This window comes from Lactuca virosa, chromosome 6, assembly GCF_052849685.1.
Source record: "Lactuca virosa cultivar CGN04683 chromosome 6, Lactuca_virosa_CGN04683_v6, whole genome shotgun sequence".
NCBI lineage: Eukaryota > Viridiplantae > Streptophyta > Magnoliopsida > Asterales > Asteraceae > Lactuca > Lactuca virosa.
In genome coordinates this window covers 30,819,966-30,845,937 of record NC_136431.1, presented here as the reverse complement: position 1 = coordinate 30,845,937, position 25,972 = coordinate 30,819,966, and the positions used below count along the sequence as shown (strand labels likewise).

The following is a 25,972-nucleotide window of genomic DNA, read 5'->3' as shown; positions in this document are numbered from 1 at the left end:
ATGTTTACGTTTGTTGTGGCCGGTTCGGAAGGGATAACACATGATTCTAGAATATTATCAGAAGCATTAGCAAATCCACATGCACCATTCCCGTTTCCACCATCAGGTAAGTTTATGGTTATTTAAATAGTTTTATCTTAGTTTAAAAACAGTTTTTTTTTTTTTTTTTTTTTTTTTTTGCAATTTTACAGATAAATATTATCTTTGTGATGCTGCCCATGCAAACATTCGAGGTTTTATGGCACCGTATCGTAATGTGAGGTATTGGCTTGAAGATTTTCGTCGAAGACGTGCATTAACCAATAAAGAAAAATTTAACCATGCACACGCAAAACTTCGGAACGTCATTGAGCGTGCTTTTGGTGTCTTGAAAGCACGATTCCCTATATTTAAGTGGATGACACCATTCTCATTGGTTACACAACGAAACATTACTCTTGCATGTTTCGTGCTTCATAATTTTATTAAGAAGAGAGGGACTACGTGATAAGTATTTTGGACGATATGATGAACCAAATATATCGGTTCGGAATAACAATGTAGTCCTTGATGATGATGAAGATGAGATTCTAACGCATGGTACTGCATCGGACTGTGAATATATGACCCAATTACGGGATGAAATTGCCGAGCAATTGATGCAAAATATGGAATGAGAATTATTAAAGTTTGGTTGTATGAATTTTATCTCAAAATGTTATTGTAAGACTAATTTGGTTGTATGAATTTTATTTCAATGTTTTAAGACTAGAATTATTAAATTTTCGGTATTGAAAAACTATTTTCTGTTAATTAAATCAATTTATTTTAATTTTTTAATATCTGCAGCAGCCTGCAGATGTTAAAAAACAAACACGCTTCTTATTACAGTCTGCATCCATTTGATCTACCTCTTCTGCTGCAGAGGGTTGTAAAGGTGGTCCGCAGACTTTATGAAATTTTGTTTAAAAAAAAACAAACAACGCCTTAGTCTCTCAATCAAATACAAAATTAGAGTTACTAAAATTAGTCATGAGAGTAAGGTTATACCTTTATTTTTCTTAATCATGTCTAAGAACCACCACAAAATCCCTACATGCTTGAGAACCATCATGACTTCTGAGAAACTTATCTATTATCCCAGAACCACCACAAAATCCCTACATGCTTGAGAACCATCATGACTTCTGAGAAACTTATCTATTATCCCATCATCTCGACACTGCATATAAAAGAAACAATAAATATTGTAAATATATAACATTGATTTGAAATGATTAATCGTTTACTCATATTCTAACAATACATTCAGTAAAAAAAATAACTATTTTTATATATACAACAATCTATCCAAACATACATCATTATTCACTAAGTCACTTTATCCATACAAGAGTTAATGACAGAAATAAAGAAAAAACCGATGTGTTTATGATGTGTTTATTAGTGATATATCAAAGTAGAATGCTATAACATGTATAGAAAGCACAGTGTTGATCTTACAAAATATCAACAATGAGATGATACTTTTTCTCCTTTTTTGAGATATAAATTGAGGAAATTAAAGAAGTGTCATAAATTAGAACAATTAGCTCATGAGTAAATGCAATAATTTTGGTTAAGTTGGTGTTAAGACGACTAACCTTAAAAGTTAGTTATGAACTAACTTAGTCAGTTTGAAGTTTGAAGTTTGATGTCTGATGTCAGGTTAGATGTGAGAGGCAGTTTGGCAAATGAAGTCATAAAATGCTTTTCGACTTGGCCTTGAAGGTTAGTTAGCTTAGCAATGGTACAAAGTTATTTGGTTAGGCTTAAGATAGACATACAGATAAATGTTATTTTTTTATAGGGTTAATCTTATAAAAGATTTTATATTTTGTATTTTTCCGAATTAAATCTTAACTTTATTTTTTTGCCTGAAAAAGACATTGTATTTTTTTATTTTTTCTTATTTGGCTATTTTAGTCATTTTTTCCAAAAAATATTGTAAAATGTGAGAGTTTTTTTAGAAAAAAAAAGTTTGAGGGTTTGTTTGGAAACAGTTAACAGGTTGATGGTTTTTTTCGAAAAAAAAAAGACACTTCAGGGTTTTTTTCGAAAAAAAATATAAAGTCTTTTTTTGGCAAAAAATTAAAGTGGAGGTTTAATCAAGATAAAACACAAAATATAATATTTTTTGTGAGATTAACCCTTTTATATATATACTTACTTTTATTAATGTTTCTAATTATGCTTAACAACAATATAAAATATGTTTGAATGAGTTACGGTATTCCAAACATTTAAAATAGAACAAATATAAAATAAGATATTACATTATTGTGTTCATTTAATTACGATTGTCCATTTATTTTAAAATATTATTGAGATCCATGTCCAGTTGCTCACTACCACAGTCATTCTAGTGTTCCAATTGATTGTTAAATAAGTTATTACACGAAATAACAAATAATTTTACCTTTTCTGGTAATCAGTGGATGTAAAAAGTTGATCCATTAATAGCAATAGCCAATAAGAGAAAGCAGAGCATAGCAATAGGTTTAATCGTAGTTGCCGCAAAGTCTTTTCTGAACTAATTGCATTTCCAAATGGAACTGCTTACCAAACACTCCCAACTTTTTCGATACAAACTATAAACCCCACTCCTCTATATAATATTCGTCACACTCTTCGTGCTCTTCGCCCCTCTTTCTCTTTGTTCAAATCCACATTCGCTATCAGATCTCATTTGATCTTCCATTTACCATCATCAATGGCTTCCGTCGCAGGATCTTCGACTTTTATGGCATCTCTTTCATGCCACAAGCCCAATCAGGTGAAACAAAACATACATTCTTCGATTTCTTTGAAATTTTTACTCGATCTTAATCTGATCACACTAATCCTTGTTGTTTTTGCATATTTTTTTGAGATGTTGACGGTTTTTCTTCGTTTTGCTATAAATTTTAATACTTTTCAGCTTAGTTTGTTGGTTCCTATTTTCTTACCTTGATTTAGTGATGAATTTTCGTATTAAATTATCTTAAACCCTATTCTTGATCCTGCAAATTCGATACCAGAATTTAGGGCAAATTTTGGACTCATAGCTTTCGTGTGATGGTCTTCTGATTTTATGATGTTTCGTTTTGTGATTGTATGAAGGACAGGGCACTAACATTCGTTTGGAATTTGAATTTTTACGACCTTAACAGAATCAACCATGTACTTACCTAATTTGATCCATGCGTTCTTCCGTTATAACATACAAGATTTAGACCTCAATTTCACTCTGCTATCCGATTTTCCTCTGTTTCTGATCAAATTGGGTTTCCAATAAGTAATTTGGTTTGGTGTATAGCTTCATTATACGCCTGTTTTGCTAAAATTCGGTTCTTTTTTTTACAGGCGCTTACCAGGGCTTCTAATTTCAATTCAGTATCACTTGCTACCAATGGGAAATCCTTCACCTCCCTTAAATTGCATTCTGCCTCTTCACGCTTCAGGATTTCCTGTGCGGTATATGTTCTATCCTCTTCTTTCTTCTCCATTATATGATAGCATCAAACATCTCATTGATTTTCAAAGCTTAAACATTAACATATATAGATAGAGTGATGTGTTTTTCTATTTCATCTACACAGGCTAAACCAGAGACAGTGGACAAAGTTTGCTCCATTGTTAGGAAGCAACTTGCACTACCAGAAGACTCTGCTGTCACTGGAGAATCCAAGTTTTCTTCACTTGGAGCTGATTCTCTTGATACGGTGGGTATTTTGTTTTCTTTATTATGGTTGAAAATTCAAAATCTTTATTCTTTTCTTTGTATATATACACCAAATTTCTGATTCATATAATATTGGTGTAAACAGGTTGAGATTGTGATGGGACTTGAAGAAGAATTTGGAATCAGTGTGGAAGAAGAAAGTGCTCAGACCATTGCAACTGTTCAGGATGCTGCTGATTTGATTGAGAAGCTCATTGAGAAGAAGTAAGAAAAATTGGAGTTGAAATTCAGCAGAATAGGGTGGTTGGTTATCCTTTTTCTTGTTTTTTTTTTTTTTTTAAAAAAAAAACCACAAAATCTTTATGAGATTGTGTTGGTTGTAATCCTAAGTCTATGGGAGTTGAATGATTAAAAAAAAAAAGAATGTTATAATATTTTGTGTTTCTTTGCAGGAATCATTTTTGTTTTATTTCTGTTGATTGTGGTGTTTTGATTGTAAAATAAAATATTATTTAAACTAGAAGTCAAAATATTCAAAGTAACACAAAGGTTTCGTCCAATAAAAAATCTTAATAATGTATATTTTTCTAAAAAGTTTTTTATCTGCGTTATGATATATTTTTTTATTACTTATTTATAAATTTTAATTTATAACTAAATAATTTGTTTTGTTTTCTATAAAGTTGAAACCTCGATTATCAAACCAATCCAACTGAATTATAATTAGGGATGTAAATGAGTCGAGCTGCCCGAGCTCGGATCGATAATTGCACGAAACGAGCCGAGCATTAACGAGTTTGAGCCCAAGCTCGAGCCTAGAATAAAACTAAGTTAGTTAACGAGCCCAATCTTGAGCCTTCAGATAAGAGCTCGTTTAAGCTCGCGAGCCTTAACGAGCTTTTGTATAATATAAATTCTATAATTTTATTTTATATATTATTATTAATTAATAATTACCATATTAAAGTTACATAAGCTTAAATATAAAGTATGTTTTAAGGTTAATGTGTATTTTTTGTGTGATTTTCAACTTCATAAATCGAGCTCCTTAATGAACATTAACTTTGTTACTAACGAGCCGATCTCGAGCTGAACTAAGCTCATTTAGGCTTCACAAATAAACGAGCCTTAACGAGTCGGTCTCGAACTTTTCATATGCTACACGAGTCGATCCCGAGCTTCACACTCCATGCTCGAAATGGGCTCAAGCCCGAGCTCGAGCTTCCATAACTTCAAACGAGCCTGACTCGATTAATGCCAAGTTCGGCTCGGCTCGGCTCGTTTACATCCCTAATTATAATTTGGTTGGAATTGAATTTAAATTTAGTTTGAACAATTAAGATCATACTTTACAAAACCAAAATCAATTTTGATTACTTGATTGGTTGAAATAACACATTCCAGAAACCTGGACACTCCAATGACAAAAAGCTGTACAATAAATCTTATAAGTAATAATAACAAGCTTTGTAAAAAAACTACCATTCAAGATACTATAAGTGTGTTTACCAAGATTAAAACCTTGTTACTACGTAACAAACCGGAAGAATCACAAAAATATCTTCCGAGATGCCTCCGTATCAATATCTAATCAACTTTTGAGATTGGTTTTAAAATAACTAAACTTAGACATCAATCTCTCGAACTTTTGAGACAATTCTCAAAGTAACTAAATTATCCAAAATGCCACGTCGTTGACATGAGTTTCGAATTTTGAATAACTTATTTTACCTTTTAATTTATTTTTACGAGTTTATTTACCAAAATGTTTAATTTTAAAAACCAAAATAAGTCTTTAAATTTACAAATAAAAGGAATCTATTAATATAATTAATGAGTTTTATACCGAAAAGTCTTATTATTTTGATTTTTTTTTGATAAAGTCATAAATCTTTTTTTTAAATAGAAAAGTCACGATTATTTAACATTTTGCCAAAATTAACGAAAAAAATCATTTTTTTATGTTAACATGAAATGACATACTATGTGATTTTTCTAAAATAATGGGATATTCCTGTTAAAAAAAAATTTAATACTTTATCAAAAACTTCCCCAAAATAATTATACTTTTCTGCATAAAACCCTATAATTAATACAAACAAACTAATTACTCATCAATCTTTTTGAAAAGATACTTTCAAAATTCATGAGAGTTTTGAGTTTTCCCCATCAATCCATATATCTTGTTTTACAAGAATTTTCGTCTAAAAAGTAGAGAATTGTGGCGCCTTACATTCCTCGTCAAATGTGGCCTTTCTTAGGCTATCCGAAATAGGGGTAGAAGAAGACGTGTGATGCTGACATGGACAACCAAGTCACGCGTAAACACCGCCTCCGTATCTGGTGGCTTAGCTGTGACGGTGATGGGAAGACACTCGAAGACAGCCAATAAGAAGGAGGGCAGCAACAATGGTCAAAATCTTCACCGTTCCTTTGTTCCTTTTTTTTATTTTTTACCGTTGGACCCCAAAAACAAAAAAAAAAAAAAAATCTTTTTCAATTTAAAAACCATATACTACAACTATAAATACCACTTATTTTACATACATTTTACACTACAAAAACATACAATCTCTTCCCATATTCTTTATTTTCTTCAATCTATGGATCCAAATCAAAATACCTCACCCACTCCAAACACTTCAAACACTCCAAATGATCTATTTGCAAATCTTAGTTACATACAATTGATAACATCTTCAATCCAACAACCACCTTTATTCACCAATCTTTCATACCACACAAACTACTGCCAACAACAACGACCATCACACTTCAATCAACCCCAATTTCAAACCTTTCAATAACAACCTTCTCCACAATTTCAACCCCAATCTTCTCAACCTCAACAATTTCACATACAACCTTCACAAATATCTCAAGTCCTATTATCTCAATCACAACCTATAAACTTTGACCACGACGACGACGCACGGGTCCAAAAAACACAACAACCAACTCGAAAAAGGAAAAAAAAAAGGGAAAAGAACCATAAAAGAGAGAGAGAGAACTACGCAATGGACCGAAGATGAGGAGGAAGCTTTAACGAACACTTTGATTTTTATATCGCAAGACGGTGACACCGGGAGCGCACAATCGGGTCAAAGTTTTTGGAATCGTGTTCTAGACCATTTTCATGCGCTATTAGGAAGGGAAACAGAGTGGACATACGATTCAGTCAATGCAAAATGGCATGACCTACGAGCATCTTCCACGGAATTTAACGACATATTTGACAATTTTAAAAATATGCAAAAAAAAAAAAAGTGATAGCAACGATTTCAATATTTTATCGACAGCATGCTACCAATACAAAATTACCAATAATGGTAAACCATTCGGCAACCAAAAAACGGTTGAAGTTTGTCGAAACGGTCCAAAATGGGTCATTTATCCGGAGACGACGCATTCGAGATCTACCACCGGATCCAACAAAAGGCCAAGAACTTCCGAGTCCGACGTGGGTTTTGGCATCGACCTTAATGATGAGTTCGACGACACCGAGGGGGAGGGTTCACCGGAAGTCCAACTTCATCGACCATCGGGAAGGGACAAATCGAGAAAGGCGGGGTCTTCAAGCGGAAAAGAGATTTGCGAAGACGTGCTTGCGGAAAAAACAGACAAGACTAAGTTTTCTAGATTTTTTTTTGAATCAACAGATGAAGCTCGTCGCCGAAAAATGACACTTACCAATCTTCAAATTTTAAACACAAAGCTGCAACTGGATCTCGACCCGAAAAATCTAGCCGCGTTTCTAAAAATCCAACAAGTTTGGGAAAAATATGGAAATTAGGTTCTAGTTTTTTAATATTTAAGTTTTATTTTCTATGTTCTTTTAGTAATTTAGGTTTAATTTTCTTTGTTTTTCTTTATGTATTTTTAGTAATTTTGGTTTTAAATTTTTATGTTTTTTAATTAATGTAATGTATTTTTAATTATTGTAGAATATTTATTTATGTTTTAAATTATGTTTTTATTTAATTTAATGTCAAAAAAATAAAAATATAAAAATATAAATATTGTGGAGTGGTAACCATTTTCAAGGGCTAGTGGTTTGATGGTGAGCTTGTAGTGGAGATAACATGTCACTAAGTTGGCAATACTTTGTGAGTGGGTTGAGTATCACCACTCCTTATAGCTGTACCCTGGGCCGGCCCCGAGAATTTGGAGGCTTTGTGCAAATTAATAATAAAAGGCATGGTAAATTCTAAAAATATAAACAATAAAATTAAAATTTTTCGTCTAATCTCGTAATATCATGGCCCGAATGCGTATGACAAGATATGATTTTTATGCCCTTATGTTTGTACTATATATATAAAAACTTTTATAGAGGAAAAAATACAGTAAATTTTATAGTTAAACAAAATCAATATTAATACAAACCAAAACCTACAAAAATCACAACAATAGCTTCATGCATTTTCTTGAAACAAATACATCTTTTATTTTATAATAATCAAGATTTTGTAAAAATCGACTTAAATTGCTTTAAATTGATAATCCATTCATTCTTTCTTGAGTCATGGTACTTTAAAGATATGATATCAAGAGCTTCAACTTTGACAAACTTCTTTCCACAGTAACAACCGTAACCGATATCGCCGACAAATTTTTTTTTATGCAACTATCACAATAGGAAACATATCCATTGTTCTTGCAAACTCCAATATTTGGATATTTGTCGAAAGACTTGCAACTTCATTTGCTTTATCAGATAAAAAATTTCTACAAAATTAATAACTCAAAAATTATATCATTTCCATTAGTATAACCTAACAATTTGATTTCTAACAAAATATTAAAGACCCTTCTTTTAATATTAGCAATTTATTTGTTTTTTTTTTTCATTTTCTATTTATAACACCCAATGGTTGTTGTCGGGGATATAACCTTACCAATAAACCAAACTTAATGTTTATTTTTTATTTTAAAAAAGCAAGTAATATGGAAAAAAATTGGAATAATGAATCATAAATCATATTTATTTTTTTAAATAGCACCATTTCAAGAAAATTATTGTAACATTCGAGCTCCGATATGTTTCTTTTTAACCCTTAATGCTTAATTCATTACATTTTTGTCCCTAGCTAGTACGCAAGCTGTACTCTATGAGTACGCTTAGCGTATAAGATATCATAAAAATATTAGGCAAACCTTCACACACAATTCCTGACCACTAGGCCCAAACATCTAAGATACACATACATCTTGCATCTACTCTCTCAAGAGTGGCTAATCATCCCCCACGCTGACCTGATATAAATTGTTGTAACGCCCCATTTCTGGTATGTGATTTAAATAAAGTAATTTTCATTTCTTAAGGGGTACTCGACGAGTCAGTAGCCCGAATCGTCGAGTAGAGGCGGGTTTTGCACGTGATTTAAGTTGGCGACTCGACGAGTCCATATTCCCGGACTCGGCGAGTCTGCCAGTTTGGATGAAACCCTAATTTCAAGGGTTTGCACCCTATTTAAACATCTTATGTGCCCCAAGACCAGCCTCCCTCACCCACAAAGAGTCCCATATGAAACCCTAGCCGTTCTTAAGCATTTTTGGAGCATTTTCTCACCTGTGAAGGTTTTAGTGCATCTTGGGGATTTGGGGAAAGAAGAGAGAAGAGAAGTATTCAAGGGGAGCAAGTAGATCCGGACTTCTGGTTGCATTTCAGTCCCCTTTGAGGTATCAAGCTCGAATCTTTGCTTATTATCAATTAGATCTCTTGAGAAATTTGCTTTTGTTCATTTTGAGCCCTTTCTAGACTTTAAGGTCGAATTAAGAGTTAATATGTTGAATGGACTTCAGATCTAAGCTTTCCAGAGCCTCTTAAGCTCAAGGTTGCCACCTTTATTGAGCAAAGTTTCCATTCCAAGCTTAGATCTCTTCCTTTAGCTTATTTTGGGTATTTGAGCTTCATATTAGCATGCATGCACGTAAAGTTAGAAACTTTACGTGAAAAACCAGCCCTAGGAGCCCAGATCTATGAATGGAATGCACTGGATTCGAGCATAATCGACTGATTAGTAATGACATGCATGGGACTCGGCGAGTCTTTCTTCAGACTCGACGAGTCGAGTCGCGAGTCCCCGATTTTCCCATTTGAGAGTTTAAGGTGGAATCAGTGAGTAGGTAATGGACTCGGTGAGTTAACGCTCAAATATAGTAGTGGAGGGACTCGACGAGTTGTTCATACAACTCGGCGAGTCAAGGACTGATCTCATTCATAGGATGAATGAGGACTCAACGAGTTGTTCATACAACTCGGCGAGTCAGATGAAGATGAACTAGATGTTAGTATCGAAGAAGAACTCTTTGAGCCTTTGCCAAACTCGACGAGTAGAAGCGGGTAGAGGATTAGAAAGGATGATAGGGACTCGGCGAGTTGGCGGCCCAACTCGGCGAGTCTGGTCAACTGAAAGTTGACTCTGACCAGGAAGTTGACTTTGACCAGGATGTTGACTTTGACCAGGGGTAAAATAGTCATTTTACCCTGAGAGTAGTTATCAGTATCTGATTTAGTGTTTATGGGATTTGTAGCCGGGGAGTTCCGGAGCAGCAGTCAGACAGTTTCAGATTTAGCATCTCAGCAGCCAGCATTACGAGGTGAGTTTCCTTCCAGTAGGAACGGGTCTACGGCCAAAATGCCGACCCGTTTAGTTAGCAGTAGTTCCGGACTTCGGTCCGATGCAGTAGTTCAGTGTGCTTGATGTCTTTGTGATTTAAGCATGTCTTTGTGTTATGTGATCCGGGCTTCGGTCCGATGCAGTGTGCAGTATCTATGTTTATGCTAGTAGTTATGATTATGTTATGCTATGTTCAGTCAGTTCCGGACTTCGGTCCGATGCAGAGGGCAAGGCCCTGGTTAGTTCCGGACTTCGGTCCGATGCAGTTTCCGGACTTCGGTCCGATGCAGTGGGCAAGGCCCAGTAGTTGCTTTATATGTTATTGTATGGTATGTGGTAGTTTGGGGGCGCTCACTAAGCTTTGTGCTTACAGTTTCAATTTTTGGTTTCAGGTACTTCGGCTAGTAAGGGGAAGAGCCCGGGATGATGGCATCGCACACACCACAACTTCAGTTTTATCCTGGGAGTTTTATTCAGATATTTTGATATGATTGATACCGTATTTGTTTCAACACAGTTACTTGACTTTTGAGTTACTCATTCTATGGTTCTTAGTACATATGACATTCGATGATGTGATTTTTAGTAATATTAAAACAAAAATTTTTGGGTCGTATTTTGGGATGTTTCAATTGTACTCACTCATGAAACTTTCACCAACCATGCAGTCACTCATGCATGCTAATCATACATAACGCTAGATCTCATAGATTGTCGAACACCTGATTCTACCCTAAGCCCTTTATCAGGAAATAACATGTACTAAGGCTAAATCAAACATTCTCAGGCTATAAAATCTTAGCTAAAATATGATTCACACACTAAGCAACTACAATAATGATGCCAATTTCATCTAGCATACACGAAATTCTCCTAGGCTATTAAGGATCATACATCAAACAATTCTAGCATGCAATTCCTGAAGATACTCAGCCTACTACTAGCATGCAGTTTTATCATAATCATCATAAGCAAATAACAGTGTGGGTGACTTGGGGTACACTTTCTTGCTCCGGTTGATCGTACACATCTCATCTTTCTTTTGTTTACCTTTGAAAACAATTTAGAAAACAATTTTGAAAACTTTTACAGATCCTTAGCTTGAGACTAGATTCACAAGAATGCTCATCCAGTTCATTCAAACCAGGGCTCTGATACCAACTTGTAACATCCCCAAAATCACGGTTAAAATTTTCATTTTTAAATTAAGAGAAATCATCGTTTTCAAACAAAACCCATATCAAAACCAAGTATCAACTACAAATATCCAATATCATTGTATCACAAAATCTTCCAGAAACATGTTATCGAATGATGTGTATGATCACACTTTTGCTTTCCCCTGATCATCTGAAGTACCTGAAACCGTAACAACCAAACTATAAGCACGAAGCTTAGTGAATTCTCCCAAAATACCACCATACAAACATATAGATAATAACATGCATACATGAGCCTTCATCATGACTGGACCGCATCGCAGGCCTACAAACTATCTGGACCGCTCTAAGAGCCTTCAACATGACTGGACCGCCATATCGGGCCTTCAGCCTATCTGGATTGGTCTCCGGGCCTTCGACCTGACTGGACTGCCTCGCAGGCCTTCAGTCTATCCGGACCGCCCTGGGTATCTTGGCCTTTAGCACCAACTGGTCCGCCTCAACCCAACAAACCATAACATGTCGAAATATACAATAAAAATCAATAATCAGCAAACACAGGTAGTCTTACATATCTCCCAGTCTAACATATATCCAACAATACATGTAGTCCTACACATCTTCCAGTCTAATCACATAACCAGTGAACACATATCTCAACATAAAAACATACAACAAACCAGGATATCTAATCTAATGGGATGACCTTGGTGACTTCGACCCATAGGTATATTGAGGAAAACTCACCTGAATCGAAGAACTCTGAAACACTGCGATACAATCCCTTTTTCTACACTGCTTGCACCCGCGAACCTACTAACACCAAAACCAGATAAAATCTCAATCAATAGTCCAAAATCCTCAAGTTTGACCCAAAGTCAAACTTGGTCAAAAGTCAACGGTCAACGGAAGTCAACAACAATCAAAGTCCAAGGCAACTGAGTACGCCCAACGTACTCCACGTACGCCCAACGAACGTGATTCAGGGCCAGTACACATAATGTACTCTTATATACACCCAACGTACATACGTCCAAGATAATTCCTTCATTTAGTTCTTAATCCCTTAAGACCTTTTGTCCAGAGCTCAGATCCAGACTCAAAACATCGACTTAAGTCATAATGTTTCCACCTTTATGACTTTCCATGGCTAGAAAAGTTCCAAAATCTAAAACCCTAACTTATTTATCCATTAAGACATCTTAATTCTTGTATGGAAGGGATAGAAGGACCAAGATCACATTTTTATGGTTCCTAATAGCTCCATAATGGATAAAAGTTTCCAACTTTAGAATGGTCCAAGCAACCAAGATCTAGTCTTTTAAGTTTCAAAGGGACCAAAAGTGCATCTTTCTTACCTAATCCATTAAGTCCAAGTTCCCAACCTTTAAATCTGAATCAAAATGATATTTAGATGGATAAAGTTTCAAACTTTATCCATAACAAGGTCACAAACTTTCAAGATCTAAACTTTATGCACTAAAGTGACCAAAAGTTCATAACATCAAAACTAGCTAGATCTAATAAATGCGTCATCAAGATTCAAGCTTTATACCTCTAGAAGAAAGATCAAGGTGAACAAGGTCTGGATCTACAAGCTCCACTGCAACCAACACTTCTCCAATGAGCTCATTCTTCTCCAAGATGCACCAAGAACACTCCAAAGCACTTAAAACCCAAGAAAATCACAAATGGGGTTAGAGTTTCGATATTAGGTTTAGAGAGGATGGGGGCTAGAGTTTGGGTTCTGATCGCGTACGCCCAACGTACTTCTGGTATGCCCAACGTACCAGGTTGATCCTCCACGATTAGTCATTTCCTAGTACGCCCAACGTATACGCTGTACGCCCAGCGTACTCGGCTTAACCCAAAACCTTCTTAACTTATAACAGTTATAATTTCTTCGTTCCAAATCTATTTTCGACGATATTTATATCCACAGAAAGGTATTGAAGAGCCTCACAATATTATATAAATATCCTGGACTAAAAACTTCTCAAACAAAAATCCATATTTCATGCAAGAACCCGGTCTATGACTTTTCCCTTTCTACTCTTTGGCCCAATATCCAGTTCAAGGGTTAAATCTCTTAACCATCAGTACCTCCTTCCACAAGGACTAAACTTTACCTCCTTAAGGCCCAGAGCCTTTACACAATCGACTTCCGACCAACGACCCTGAAATAAGAAATGACAGGAAACAAGATGTTACACATTTCTTCACTGCTATCGAAATACATTTTCAGTTGTAGAGGTGTCCGAAATGGGATGTCAAAGTTTAGTCCGAAACAATGGATGTCGAAGTGTAGTCCGAAATGGATTAAATGGTATTTATAGGAGAACCAAATTACCGGGTCAGAATTATCTACCCGTTTAACCAAATTTGAAATCATGTCCGGAACAACCCATTCCGGACCAAGTGGTCGTTTTGCAAAAAGAAAAAAATGTTATTTTTCAAAAACGGTTAGATTGCTCAATTTTTCTCTAAAAAAAACCTTAAATAACTTACGAGCAATTTACTAAAAATATAAGAGTAAATTACACGAATGGTCCTTATGGTTTTGGGTAATTTGCACGCTTGGTCCCTAACTTATTTTTCTAACTCGGAAGGTCCCTACTGTTTCTTTTTGTTACACGTTTGGTCCCTGTCTTACCTAAAAAGACTAATTTTTCCTTGATTTTTTTAATTTAATTAAATAAACACACCCCCAACTCTATCCCTCACCTTACATTACCTACCCCACCATTTTTTTCTATTTAAATAATAGTCTTTTTAGATTAAGAAAGGGACCAAACGTGTAACAAAAACAAACAATAGGGACCAAACGCGCAATAAAAAGAAACCGTAGGGACCTTCCGAGTTAAAAAAATAAGTTAGAGACCAAACACACAAATTACCCCAAACCATAGGGATCATTCCTGTAATTTACTCAAATTATTATCAAAATATAATAATTTGAAAAGAAAGGTCAATGAAGGCTTTCAAAACAAATGGGCTTTGCTTCGTCTTGCCGGCCCAACATTCTCAAACGAATCACACCAAAGGCACAGTTACATCAAATCCAACGCTGATTATGTTAGCGTGTAATCCACGCACCAATGCTCTTTTGGCATGTTTCCATTTAGTGTACATTCGAGGAATGGGCGCGTTGTTAGTCGGGGTAGGTGGTAGATATAATAAGGCTAGTCATAAATGGCGTACTGCTGAATCGATATAATTATAAACCGTGCCCTATCTCGAGGTATCATCGACTACTCACACACACTCTTACAGACGCTTTGCGGGGGTTATCTGAGGTAAAATTCGACTTTCTTTTCCATACTTTTGTTTGATTCAGATAGTTGTTCGGTATGTGTGATCTTTTTATCTGGTCCGTGAACAGATCGAAAACAAATTCGATGAATTTATTATACTTGTTTGATCATCATCATTTTCAATTTTGTTTCAGCTTGATTTTAACGCTATTTGGATATATAGTGATTTCTCTTATTGATTCATCATGATCTGATAGACAATTGTAAAGATCAACTGATATGGTCATGATTCTAAGTTCTAACTCTGAAGTCGTGATGTCGATTCGTGAGGGGTGTATGTGTGATCATCTAGTAATAAATCTGACAAAAAAACGTAGCAAACGTATCGAATACATAACAACCATGAAGGGATTATATAAGTATACTGTAAAGGAAATCATTTCATCTTGTGAGCTATGATCGGGCAATTTGTTTATACGAAGTGGAAAACTTGGTTTTGTCATGGATCGGGTTTGGAATAAATTGTTAAGATGGTATATTAATAAGTTCATGATTTTGGAGGTATTGTGGACAAAATAGTGAAATCTGAAGTGGATGGAAGGCTGGAAAAGGGGATGTGTGTTGCCTTTAGGGAAATGGTGTCTAGATTCTTTAACATCTGAGTACTTCTAAAGCAAGACCAATCTGTCCTCATTTAGTTTTTGAGTATTAATCTACTTGTTCACCGGGTTTTTGACTAATAATCTACTAAACAGGATTTGTGATTTTCAGTAATAAGGTTAACCATTATGCTCTTATTTAAGAAGAAAAGTTGTGATGTTGTCTCTTGAGTCTTGATGTCTAACATACTCACTGGTCTGAAAGTTGTAGGTGATTCGATTATAATATCTGGTTATTCAATTGTTTAGATCACATATAAAAATGGTGAAGGGAGTTGCAGTTCTTAACAGCAGTGAGGGTGTTAGTGGCACCATCCTCTTCGAACAAGAGACAGAAGGTAATAAATTTGAGTAACATTTGGATTTTTTATCGATTATAAATAGAAAATATTAGTTTAGTTATCTAATATTTAACTAATGTTTCAGGTGCTCCCACTACTGTAACTGGAAACCTTTTTGGCCTTAAACCTGGACCCCATGGTTTTCATGTTCATGCACTTGGTGACACAACCAATGGATGCATGTCAACTGGTATGTCTAATGTCTAATGTCTTCCTTTTGGGATTTGTTAAATGTTAATTACTTTGTGTCTATTGAGCATACATATCTAAACAGTGAAACATTTTCTTTTGATGATAGGCCCTCATTACAATCCTCATGGAAAGGAACATGGTGCTCCAGATGATGAGGTTCGCCATGCTGGTGATCTTGGGAATGTTACAGTAGGCGAAGATGGTATAATACTTACTTTAAATTAGGACTTTTATAGATTGAATAAGTCTTGGTTTTGCACTATATTTAAAAAGTCAAACTCTATTCTATGCCTATTTTCCATTGGTTGCATACTTTATTCAAAAAGTCAAACTTTGAGGCTGCGTTTGAAATTAACTGGGACCTGAGAAGTCTGTAGCATGTTTGAATTTCAAATTTTCTATCACCAAACATTATATGACACTACTGCTAACTTCTTATGTTTTTTTTTATCAACACAGGTACTGCAAAATTCACCATTGTTGATAAGCAGGTTGGTTCCTCACATGAGTTCATGTACCAAGTGTGTTGCTAATGCTATAAATTAAATTGTACAAATCTAACTTATATATGAATATTGATTTATGTAGATTCCACTAATTGGATCTCAATCCATCATTGGAAGGGCTGTAGTTGTCCATGCTGATGCTGATGATCTTGGAAAGGGTAAACTTCAATTTTTTTTTTTTTTTTTTGTATATTATATTATTATGTATGTGTATATTATATATACATATGTAAGACAATTTGTGTGTCTATTCTCTTTCAGGTGGCCATGAGCTCAGCAAAAGCACTGGAAATGCTGGTGGAAGGGTTGCATGTGGTAAGCCAATAATTCTTTTTAACTTTTTCCTTGTTAACTAAATGAGGAACCAAAGGAAAACAAATCACATTGCTTGCTGTGTTTAAGCCTTAAGGTGGTCTTGTCTCATATTGACATTGCATGCAGGTATCATTGGATTACAAGCTTGATTGTCTACTGCTCTCATCTCTATTCCAGGGAATACTGAGGCTTTCTTTCTTGAAAAAAAAAACCATATAAAAATTAGATGTATCTCCATACTTTCTCTCTCTCTCTCTCTCTCTCTCTCTCTCTCTCTCTCTCCATAAGTTATGGTTGTGTCACTGCTGCGTTGTTGTTCAATAAAGTATTTCCTGTGCTATTTCCATACTTGAATATCTTTTGAGCCAAGTTTTGAATTTAGACTTGTTTTATACAATTTCCCTTTTCTGTTTATTTACTTGAAGCTTCTTATGCGACACACACTACATGTCATGTCTTTTACCAAATAATATGCTAATGTTACTGTAAACGCGAGTCCAAAGTGAAACACTTAACATTAGGAATGTCACCACTCAATAAGGCTATGTTAGCGTTAGCTATATGGTAATAAACTTCCTCAACATCATAATTGTACAACTTCAGTGTTATTCTTCTCAAAATAAACATGAGTAGCATTATTTGTTATATTTCATTAAAATTTTCATTATTTAACTTATCTGCTTTTCACGTATGGTTAATTTATTTTCTTTATGTCAATACGCCAAAACTCAATATTGTTTATAATTGTGATCGTCAATCTAACCTTCTTATAGTATTAATATGTACATAGATAAACCGCATATATTTAATAAGTTTATTTTTCTAGGAATAATATACATATAAATATTTTTAAGATGTTGAGTTTTTTGCCCCATTTTGGAATAATTTGTGGCTATACACGTTTCATGGTGATGGGTAGAGTCTGCTTAAGTTTAGAAAAAAGATTGTTTTGGACCACTCTGCGTTGAGGTGGGTAAAGTCAAGATCCAACTCATTTTTACACTTGATAATCCATTTTGTTGTATTTTTTGTGATACACAATATGCTTCAACGAATCAACGCACGAGCAAACCAGACCACATACATCACGACTTGGACATCATGTTGATGTTGCTACAGTAAGACAAAATATTAGCGTGACTACATCATGACTGATGTCATGGTGTGCCGACAACTCCATATCAAAGTGTGCCGACCAGTGGGTCTCTAGAGGTTTTTAGAAACTTGATAGTGACTTTGATGTCTCAAGATGACATGGACTGTGACTTGCAGTTCGTAACCATTTTGTAGTGGGTGATCAGGGGCTATTTAAGCGTATTTGAGTGTCACTTTAATATATACTATACGCACCTAGGGGGTGTTTGTGATAACTTTTTCAGCTCAAAAGGTCTTTTTCCAAAAGTTATGGTTTAAAATGCGTTTAGATGGTAAAAAGACAAAAATTGCTTTTAAGAAGTACAAAAGTCTCAAAAGTCCCAAAAGTCAAAAAAACAAAAATTGCTTTTTAAGAAGTACAAAAGTCTCAAAAGTCCCAAAAGTCATGTTTTTGTGACTTTTGAAATCAGTCTTTTTTCCTCTTGCTCAAAAGTTGTTTAAAAAGAACTTTTTAACTTTAGACAAACATCTTTTGTACTTTTTTGAATTTTCTGAAAAGTGAAAAGTCAAAAAGTTGTTTTTTAAGCATTCCCAAACACCCTCCTATATCTCTTTTGGAGATTTCATTGCTGTTGTTGGTACTTTATTTTCTTCAATCATAAGTGATTTTGTAGCAACTCTTTGAATTGGTTGGTGAATGGTGATCAAGAATACATGTTGTGCATCTCTGTCTTTGATGTATATAATTACTCCAATTGCGGAACCATGTAAATTCATGTCTCATGAATTGATTTTATTGCCATCTATCTTTGCTTTACCTTGGTATGTATGTTTCTCTTATTATTGGACATTGTTGTCATATTTCCTAATCTCCTACATGGCCGTATGCACACTTTAATAGACATTAATTCATTAATATGCACTTTAATATTTTCATGCATACATTTATTCGTATTTTAACACAAATTTTATATAATATATACAACATAATACAATCCATTATTAGTTTAATACATAAAATTCATAACGTAATACAATCTATTATACATTAATTCATAAATTCAAATAAGTCAAACCCAAACTCTACCACCACCGAAAACTACCACACACTCACCACCACCACCAACTACCATAAACTGACACCAACTACATATGCCACTTCCGTAACCATGATTCATTTTAAATCAGAATTGTATATAAAATCATGGATTTATAGCTTAAATATTATATTCATAGTTTAATAAACCTATTAATTCACTCTCTCAAAGTTTAATGCAAAATAATTATAAAAACTAATATATTTTACGAATTTATACAACACAAAAAATAAATATATTCACAAGAAAATTTATACAAATGTTCATATATAAATCATTCATATTTTAACAAAAAAATCATAAAAGATTTACAACTTAATACAGTTAATTCACAACTTAGAATACAAAATTCATAGCTTACTTTAATAAACAATTGTTTAATACATAAAAATTATACATTCACAATCATATTTTTTACTTTAAATTTATATTTATACCTTCAGATCTATAGGCTAGTGTTTCTTTCAAAGTTTATTTGCACAAATATTCACAGGTTAAATACTACATACTCTATTGAAAATTAGATATGTGTATAATGCTTCTTTCATCTCACATTTAAAAAGCAAACAAAAAAGTATTAACAAATTCACATCTTTATATAGTCAATTTACAGGTTAATACAGTTAATTCATAGTTTAATACAGTCAATTCACAACTTAATACAGTCAATTCACAGTTTATAATACAAAATTCACAGCTTAATACAATAAATTCACAACTTAATAGACAAAAATTATATATTCACAACCATATATTCTCAACTTAAAACTTACATTTCAAGACTTTAATTCACAGTTTAATAAAACAGTTTAGGACTTCCATTCACAACATTCAAAGCCTAAAAACATACTTGATTTTGTTAAAGCATTTAATCTAACACCTTGTGTACACCATAAGAGTTCACAGTTTAATAGAGCATTTCGAGACTCTCATTCACAATTTAATAAACCAATTCAAGATTCTCATTCATAGTACTCACAATTTAAAAACATACTAATTCACTCATTCACAGTTAAAACATTAAAACATCACAATTCACAGTTTAAAAAACTAAATTCACATTATTTGAAAAAAAACTTACATAATAACACACATTCTAAATTCAATTCACAACATAACAAACATAAAACATTATTTTGAATAACATTTTATGCAAATATTATAACAAATAATAAAAAAACTTGGATTCACAACTTAATGGAAGTTAAAACTAAGATTAACAAAATCAAACAACAAAATGATTTATTAAAACACTAAATTCACACTTTAACAAACAAGAAAAATGATCGAAACAAAATTACATTTTCATCATAGATATCAAAGGCTTATAAATTTTTTTAGAATAAAAGGGCTTAGTTATAATATAATAATATGCTCTTAAAAAATCAACATCAAAAGATGTATAATTAATAATTCAAGTTTTAAAATATAGCTAAAAACTTAATAAAACACTAAAATTATAAAACGTACAATAAAGCTAAAAATAAAAAAAATAAATAAAAAGAAAAAATGAATGTAAAGGAAAATGGCATATCATATTCTTATAAAATATGAACAATACTTAGTAGACTAGGTTTTAGACTACAACAAAGAAATCAAATAAATATATTTTAGCTTAGGCTACAGCAATTGAAAGCAAATAAATATACTTTAGTTGCTTAGTTTCCGATGCATACCGACAAAAATCAAAAGGATATAAAATTACCTTTTATCTCTCTAAAAGTGTTCGTTGTCAAAAGCACCGATAAGCCAAAACCTCCATCTTCTGTAACAAACAAGCTTTGAATTTGCTTCTTCTCCGACGAACGGTTAGTGGCGAGCGGTCAGAGAGTAGAGAGGAACGCCTGATAGCAAAGCGCCAGAGGACATTGGATGATGGTAGGTTTAGAGTAGTTTTTGGATTTTTACAGTTTTAGGTAGTGATTGTATGCCATAACTGATGTTCATCTTCGATTTTTAATGAGATATGTAGAGCACCAATGGTAGAGTAACAACCGGGGGGGGGGGGGGGGTGGTCGAAGATGAACAAAGTGGATGGAGGCGATCGGAGATGAAACAGATATGGAAGGAGGCTATTGTCATTCGTTGGCTCGTAGATCGAGACTTGCAACTCACTGACAGTTGTAGAACTGGCATCGCCGCTCGCCATAGTTCGAATACCTAGCCTCACATGTCATCGGTTGTGTTTCGGTTGTCGTCGTTAGTAGCAGTTAACAATAGAAATCACAGATCTTAAGCGACGCTAGTGGTGGATCTAGACCACAAATCATAGATCTGGATGGCGACACCGGAGCTGACTTGGATTCCGGTGAGCCGGTGGTGGGGGGACATCGACGAAGACAGGAGCTGTCGGTAGTAGAAGGAAGAAAGGAAGTGAGAGGGTGATCTTTTTGAAAATTACGAGAAAAATTGATTGAGATCTATTTTTTAGATCCGTCCAATTGCAGTAGGCACTATATGGAGACGTCTGGTTTCCAAGGTTGGCATGAAAGACGTGGGTAAATAAATGGCCAAGTACCTTAATGATTTTCAGTTCGGGGTTGGTGTGTCCGGGGGTGCTGAGGCTGTGTTACACAGTGCCAATAGGGTGTTGAGTGAACACCATGCTGATGGGTCTCTTGTAATGCTGATAATGGATTTCTCGAATGCCTTTAACCTGGTGGATAGATCAGCATTGCTCCACGAGGTTAAGAAGACGTGCCCTTCTATTTCTTTGTGGGTGAATTTCTTGTACGGGCAAGCAATGAGACTTTATATCGGAGATCAACATATATGGTCTGCCACTGGGGTGCAGTAAGGCGACCCCTTGGATCCTCTTCTTTTTGCCCTCGTTTTGCACCCGCTTGTGCACAAGATTAGAGACAATTGTAAGCTCATTCTCCATGCTTGGTATCTAGATGATGGGACTGTCACTGGGGATTCAGAGGAGGTGGCTAGAGTGTTGAACATTATTCGGTTGAATGGTCTAGGCTTGGGTCTTGAGTTGAACATCAAGAAAACAGAGATTTTTTGGCCCTCCTGTGATGGTAGGAAGCTTCGTGCCGATTTATTCCCAATGGATATAAGGAGACCTTCTTTGGGGAGGAAGCTCCTTGGGGGGGGGGGGGGGGCTGTTAGCAGAGATGTAGGGTTTATTAGCGGGTTGGCCATGAAGAGAGCGGTCAATGCTGTTGATTTGATGGGCCTTCTTCCACAACCATGTGACCCGCATAGTGAGCTCCTTTTGCTTCGATCATGTATGGGCATTGCAAAACTTTTCTTTGGTTTAAGGACATGCCAGCCGATACACATAGATGAGGCAACTTTGTTCTTTGACAAAGGATTGCGCAGGCCTGTCAAGGATATGGTGGTATGTGGAGGCCCCTTCTTTGGAGACATTCAGTGGCGTCTGGCTTCTTTACCTATTCGTTTTGGTGGTTTGGGTTTGTACTCGGCATACGAGGTTTCCTCCTACACATTTGTAGCCTCGAGGGCCCAATCTTGGGCATTACAAGACCACATCTTACGTGACAGTGGCATATGTGGTATGGACTCTGATTACCTATGTGCTATGACTCGTCTTCGCGATACGATTCCGAGATTCGACTGTAGCGGTTTCACTAATAAGGACACCGCCCCCCTAAATCCCAAAAATCATTGGCATGTACCCTTTTTAGCAAGATCGTCAAAGATATGGAAGTCGAATTCGACATGATTGTTAGACAGAAAGCAGTCTTTGAGTGTCTGCGGGCACCTCATGCTCATAGTTTTCTGCTAACTATCCCTATTGATGGCCTTGGCCAGCATATGTCTCCTGTGGAGTACCGAACTATCCTTCGTTACCGCCTCATAATTCCTCTATTCCCAATTGACGAGATATGCCCAATTTACCGCAAGGCATGTTTGGATACCTTTGGGGAACATTTGGTTCATTGTAGAGAGCTCCCTGGTTTCAAGTATAGACATGATGTGGTTAGGGATGTTCTCTTTGATGCTTGTCGGCGTGCTGGTATTTCTGCGAAGAAAGAAGCGCTTGTGAACTTTTTGACGGACCCGCAGGATGGAAGGTCCACACTTAGACCGACTGACATTTTGGTCTTTGGATGGGTAGGAGGGATGTAACATCCTGTTTAAAATATAGTAATTGAATAATAAACCCGGAACCCCGAGAATTAATTTTATTATTATTTTAGATTATTATAGCCCAAAAACAAATAATAATTAGTGGGGTGTTGGTTTTGGGAAGCCCAATGACAAGATTGGAATCTCCATGGGTTAAAGTGTAATTTTGGGACTCAATTTGTAAAGATTTTCATAAGGAAAGGGGTGTTTGGTATTATTTGGACTTAATTTGAAAAGGATCCTTGAAGCTAGGGTAGAAAGGGTATCATATCGACTTTATTGGAGAATAATTTGTAAAGGAGGGGCTGAATGGTAACTATGAGACTAAATATGAAAGGAATTATGTGAGCAAGGGTAGGAAGTGTAAGTTATGGACTTTCTGTGAAAAAAATTCTATGGGGAGGGACCATTTATGACGTTATGGAATGAAGTATGAGTGGGTGCTGGGTATTTATGCAATGCGAACCCTAACCCTATTGATCATGTTACAGCCGTCTCCCACCCTTATACCTCCCTCTTATATTCAACCGGTCGCCATCTTCTATCTCTCAACTCCGGCGCCACCACCATGTCGCTTGCTCAGGCCAACCGAGACCATCGAATCCAGCCGCCATGACCGGAGAAGCTGAAGACCACCGGGGGGAGGGGGCAGCGGGTGATCCTTCGTCGCTGTTGGGTTGCTTTTACCCCCCCAGCCGCCGCTGCACTTTCGTTGTTGGAGTCGGAGTTGCCAACAAGGACCGAGCATCGTTTCTTCGCCGCTGCTGGACTGTTCCGACGAGGTCAAGACCGCTCCAATCGCTCTTCTTCTACGTTGTTCAGATCTTGCTGATGCCCTTTCGTCTGTCGCTGGCGCTGTCAACACCGTTGCTGCCTAGCCATGTTCTTTGCTGCCACAGCGCTGCTACCGGAGTCGCTGTGGGCAGCGAGTGACCGTCGGAGGCCGATGAACTGTCTTGTTCACTGCTGCGTGGCTGTAGACATCCGGGAACATTTGGGAACGGAAGGGAACTCATCGCAGCCGCCTACTGCCACCTCCGACCACCGCCTGCCGCCATAGGGCGGCTGTGTGCGTGTGTGCATATTTAATTAGTATGTGTGTGTAGTTTAGTGTGTTAGTGTGTGTTTGGATTTGGTGTTGTAAACTGTATTCGGTGCCAGAAAAATAATAGAGAAACCCCAAATCACCACCGTAGAGTGGTGGTTGCCGCCTCCTGCCGCCACCGGCCGCCGTGTCAGGTGGCGGTGTGTTTTGATTGCGTTTGGACCTCGTTTGAGGGATGTTTGGGCAATATGGGACCAATGAAACCCTAATGGGCCCAAAGAAGTCCTAGTGGGCCCAATGGAACCCTAATGGGCCAATAAGGTCCAATGTGACCTAAAAGCCCAATCAATGGACTAATGTGCTAGTATTGGGTTGGGAAACCCTAATTAGGGTTTGGAAAACCCTAAGGGCATAAAACCCTAATCGTGGGAATCGTTTGGGACACACGAGAATTAATTATTAAACTTAAAATAATAATTAATAATCATTAGCAAACTAACTTAGCAATAATGGACTTAATGGATTAAGTCCTTTAGAGGTTAACTAAGAAACACTTAACCCTAATCATCGTTTCATGTGAAAACCCTAATTTTGGGATTATGGGCTTGGACTTATCGGGACCCACATTTGGGCGATTAGAAAGGAATTGTGTATTAAGCCCAATCACACCATATGACTTATTTAGTAAAGTGAGAGACTTAATGGATTAAGTCCTTAATGGGTTAAGTGAGAAACACTTAACCCTAGTTGTCATTTTATGTGAAACCCTAATTTCACTTGGGCCTTGAGTTGGGCCTTCCTATAGGGTTTTGGTGGTTAGACTATTGATGGACCATCCAAGAACAAGTTAATGGACCAAAGTAATTAGATGGGCTTTAGGATAAGGCCCATGTGAGGACTTGGGCCCAATTTGGAAGATTGGGCCATATGTTGGGCCTTGGCCCATTACTTGACTTTTGGGCTTTTGGAGTGTGAGTTGGACTTTGAGCTTGGAACCCAATTATTAATTGGGTATTGTTTGATGTTGACAGTTCGGGAATCTGTCAATCAGCAGCTGGAGCGTACCTGCGGGACTTCAGCAGTGCCAGGTGAGTTCTCCTCACTATATCAACAGGGTCTAAGGCACCAAGGCCGACCCTTTATGGATTGTATTCGGATTATTGCATGTTATGCTTACTGATTTATATCCTGGTAGTAGGATGGTGATATGCTATGCTTTAGTGACCCGGTTGGGTCGGTATCCTGGTATATAGGATGATGCTATGTTAGTGACCTGTTAGGTCGATATCCTGGTCATAGGATTGTTGCTATGCTTTGTGATCTGTTAGATCGGTTTTACTGTTATATATATACATGCTAGTGTTATATGATGTCTATGTGCACATGATTGTCCTGGTTATTGGATGATGCTATGTTAGTGACCGGTTAGGTCTGTATCCCGGTTATTGGGATGTTGCTATGATTGGTGATCTGTTAGATCGGTTTGACTGTTAAATGAAATGAGCTAGCGTATGATATTTATGTGCACATGTTTGTTTGATTGGGGGTTGGGTTGAGACGGTCATGCTTTGTGCTGTAGGCCAACATCCCGACGAGCGGTCTGGATAGGCTGTAGGCCCTGCGTGGCGGTCCAGACGTGCCGAAGGCTCGAAGAGCAGTCCAGATAGACTGAAGGCCTGTGAGGCGGTCCAGTCAGGCTGATGACTCATTATGCATGCTGTTCTGTAATGGTTATATGATATGGTTACGTTTGTATGGCGTTGGTATTTTGGGGAAACTCACTAAGCTTCGGGCTTACATTTGTTGATTTTGTTTCAGGCACTTCGGATGATTGCGGGAAGGCGAAGGCGTGATCGTGCACCTCCTCGTATTTTCATGATTGATTCTGGGAATACTCTGATG

The 25,972-nt window shown here is 36.2% G+C and overlaps 3 protein-coding genes across 5 annotated transcripts; all 3 read left to right on the top strand.

The window, feature by feature from the left end:
* LOC145121413 (uncharacterized) lies at positions 1-487 on the top strand. Its single transcript, XM_079057163.1, has 2 exons — positions 1-106; positions 192-487. The coding sequence occupies exons 1-2, from the start codon at positions 1-3 to the stop codon at positions 485-487; spliced, it is 402 nt and encodes a 133-aa protein (XP_078913289.1).
* Positions 488-2,573: 2,086 nt separating this feature from the next.
* LOC145120531 (acyl carrier protein 1, chloroplastic-like) lies at positions 2,574-4,137 on the top strand. The gene is made up of 4 exons (XM_079056341.1): positions 2,574-2,794; positions 3,364-3,474; positions 3,600-3,722; positions 3,828-4,137. The coding sequence occupies exons 1-4, from the start codon at positions 2,732-2,734 to the stop codon at positions 3,948-3,950; spliced, it is 420 nt and encodes a 139-aa protein (XP_078912467.1). The 5' UTR covers positions 2,574-2,731; the 3' UTR covers positions 3,951-4,137.
* A 10,494-nt stretch (positions 4,138-14,631) lies between these two features.
* On the top strand, positions 14,632-17,129 carry CSD1 (copper/zinc superoxide dismutase 1). 3 transcript variants are annotated; one of them, XM_079056379.1, is made up of 8 exons: positions 14,632-14,761; positions 15,628-15,716; positions 15,805-15,909; positions 16,018-16,113; positions 16,371-16,402; positions 16,500-16,575; positions 16,679-16,732; positions 16,859-17,129. In XM_079056379.1, exons 2-8 carry the CDS (start codon positions 15,641-15,643, stop codon positions 16,879-16,881), a joined length of 462 nt encoding a protein of 153 aa, XP_078912505.1. In that variant the 5' UTR covers positions 14,632-14,761; positions 15,628-15,640; the 3' UTR covers positions 16,882-17,129. The 3 variants fall into 3 exon arrangements, with proteins under 3 accessions (XP_078912505.1, XP_078912506.1, XP_078912507.1); XM_079056380.1 differs by having other exon boundaries at positions 14,666-14,761; positions 15,584-15,716; XM_079056381.1 differs by having other exon boundaries at positions 14,676-14,761; positions 15,590-15,716.
* The last annotated feature ends 8,843 nt before the right edge of the window (positions 17,130-25,972 follow it).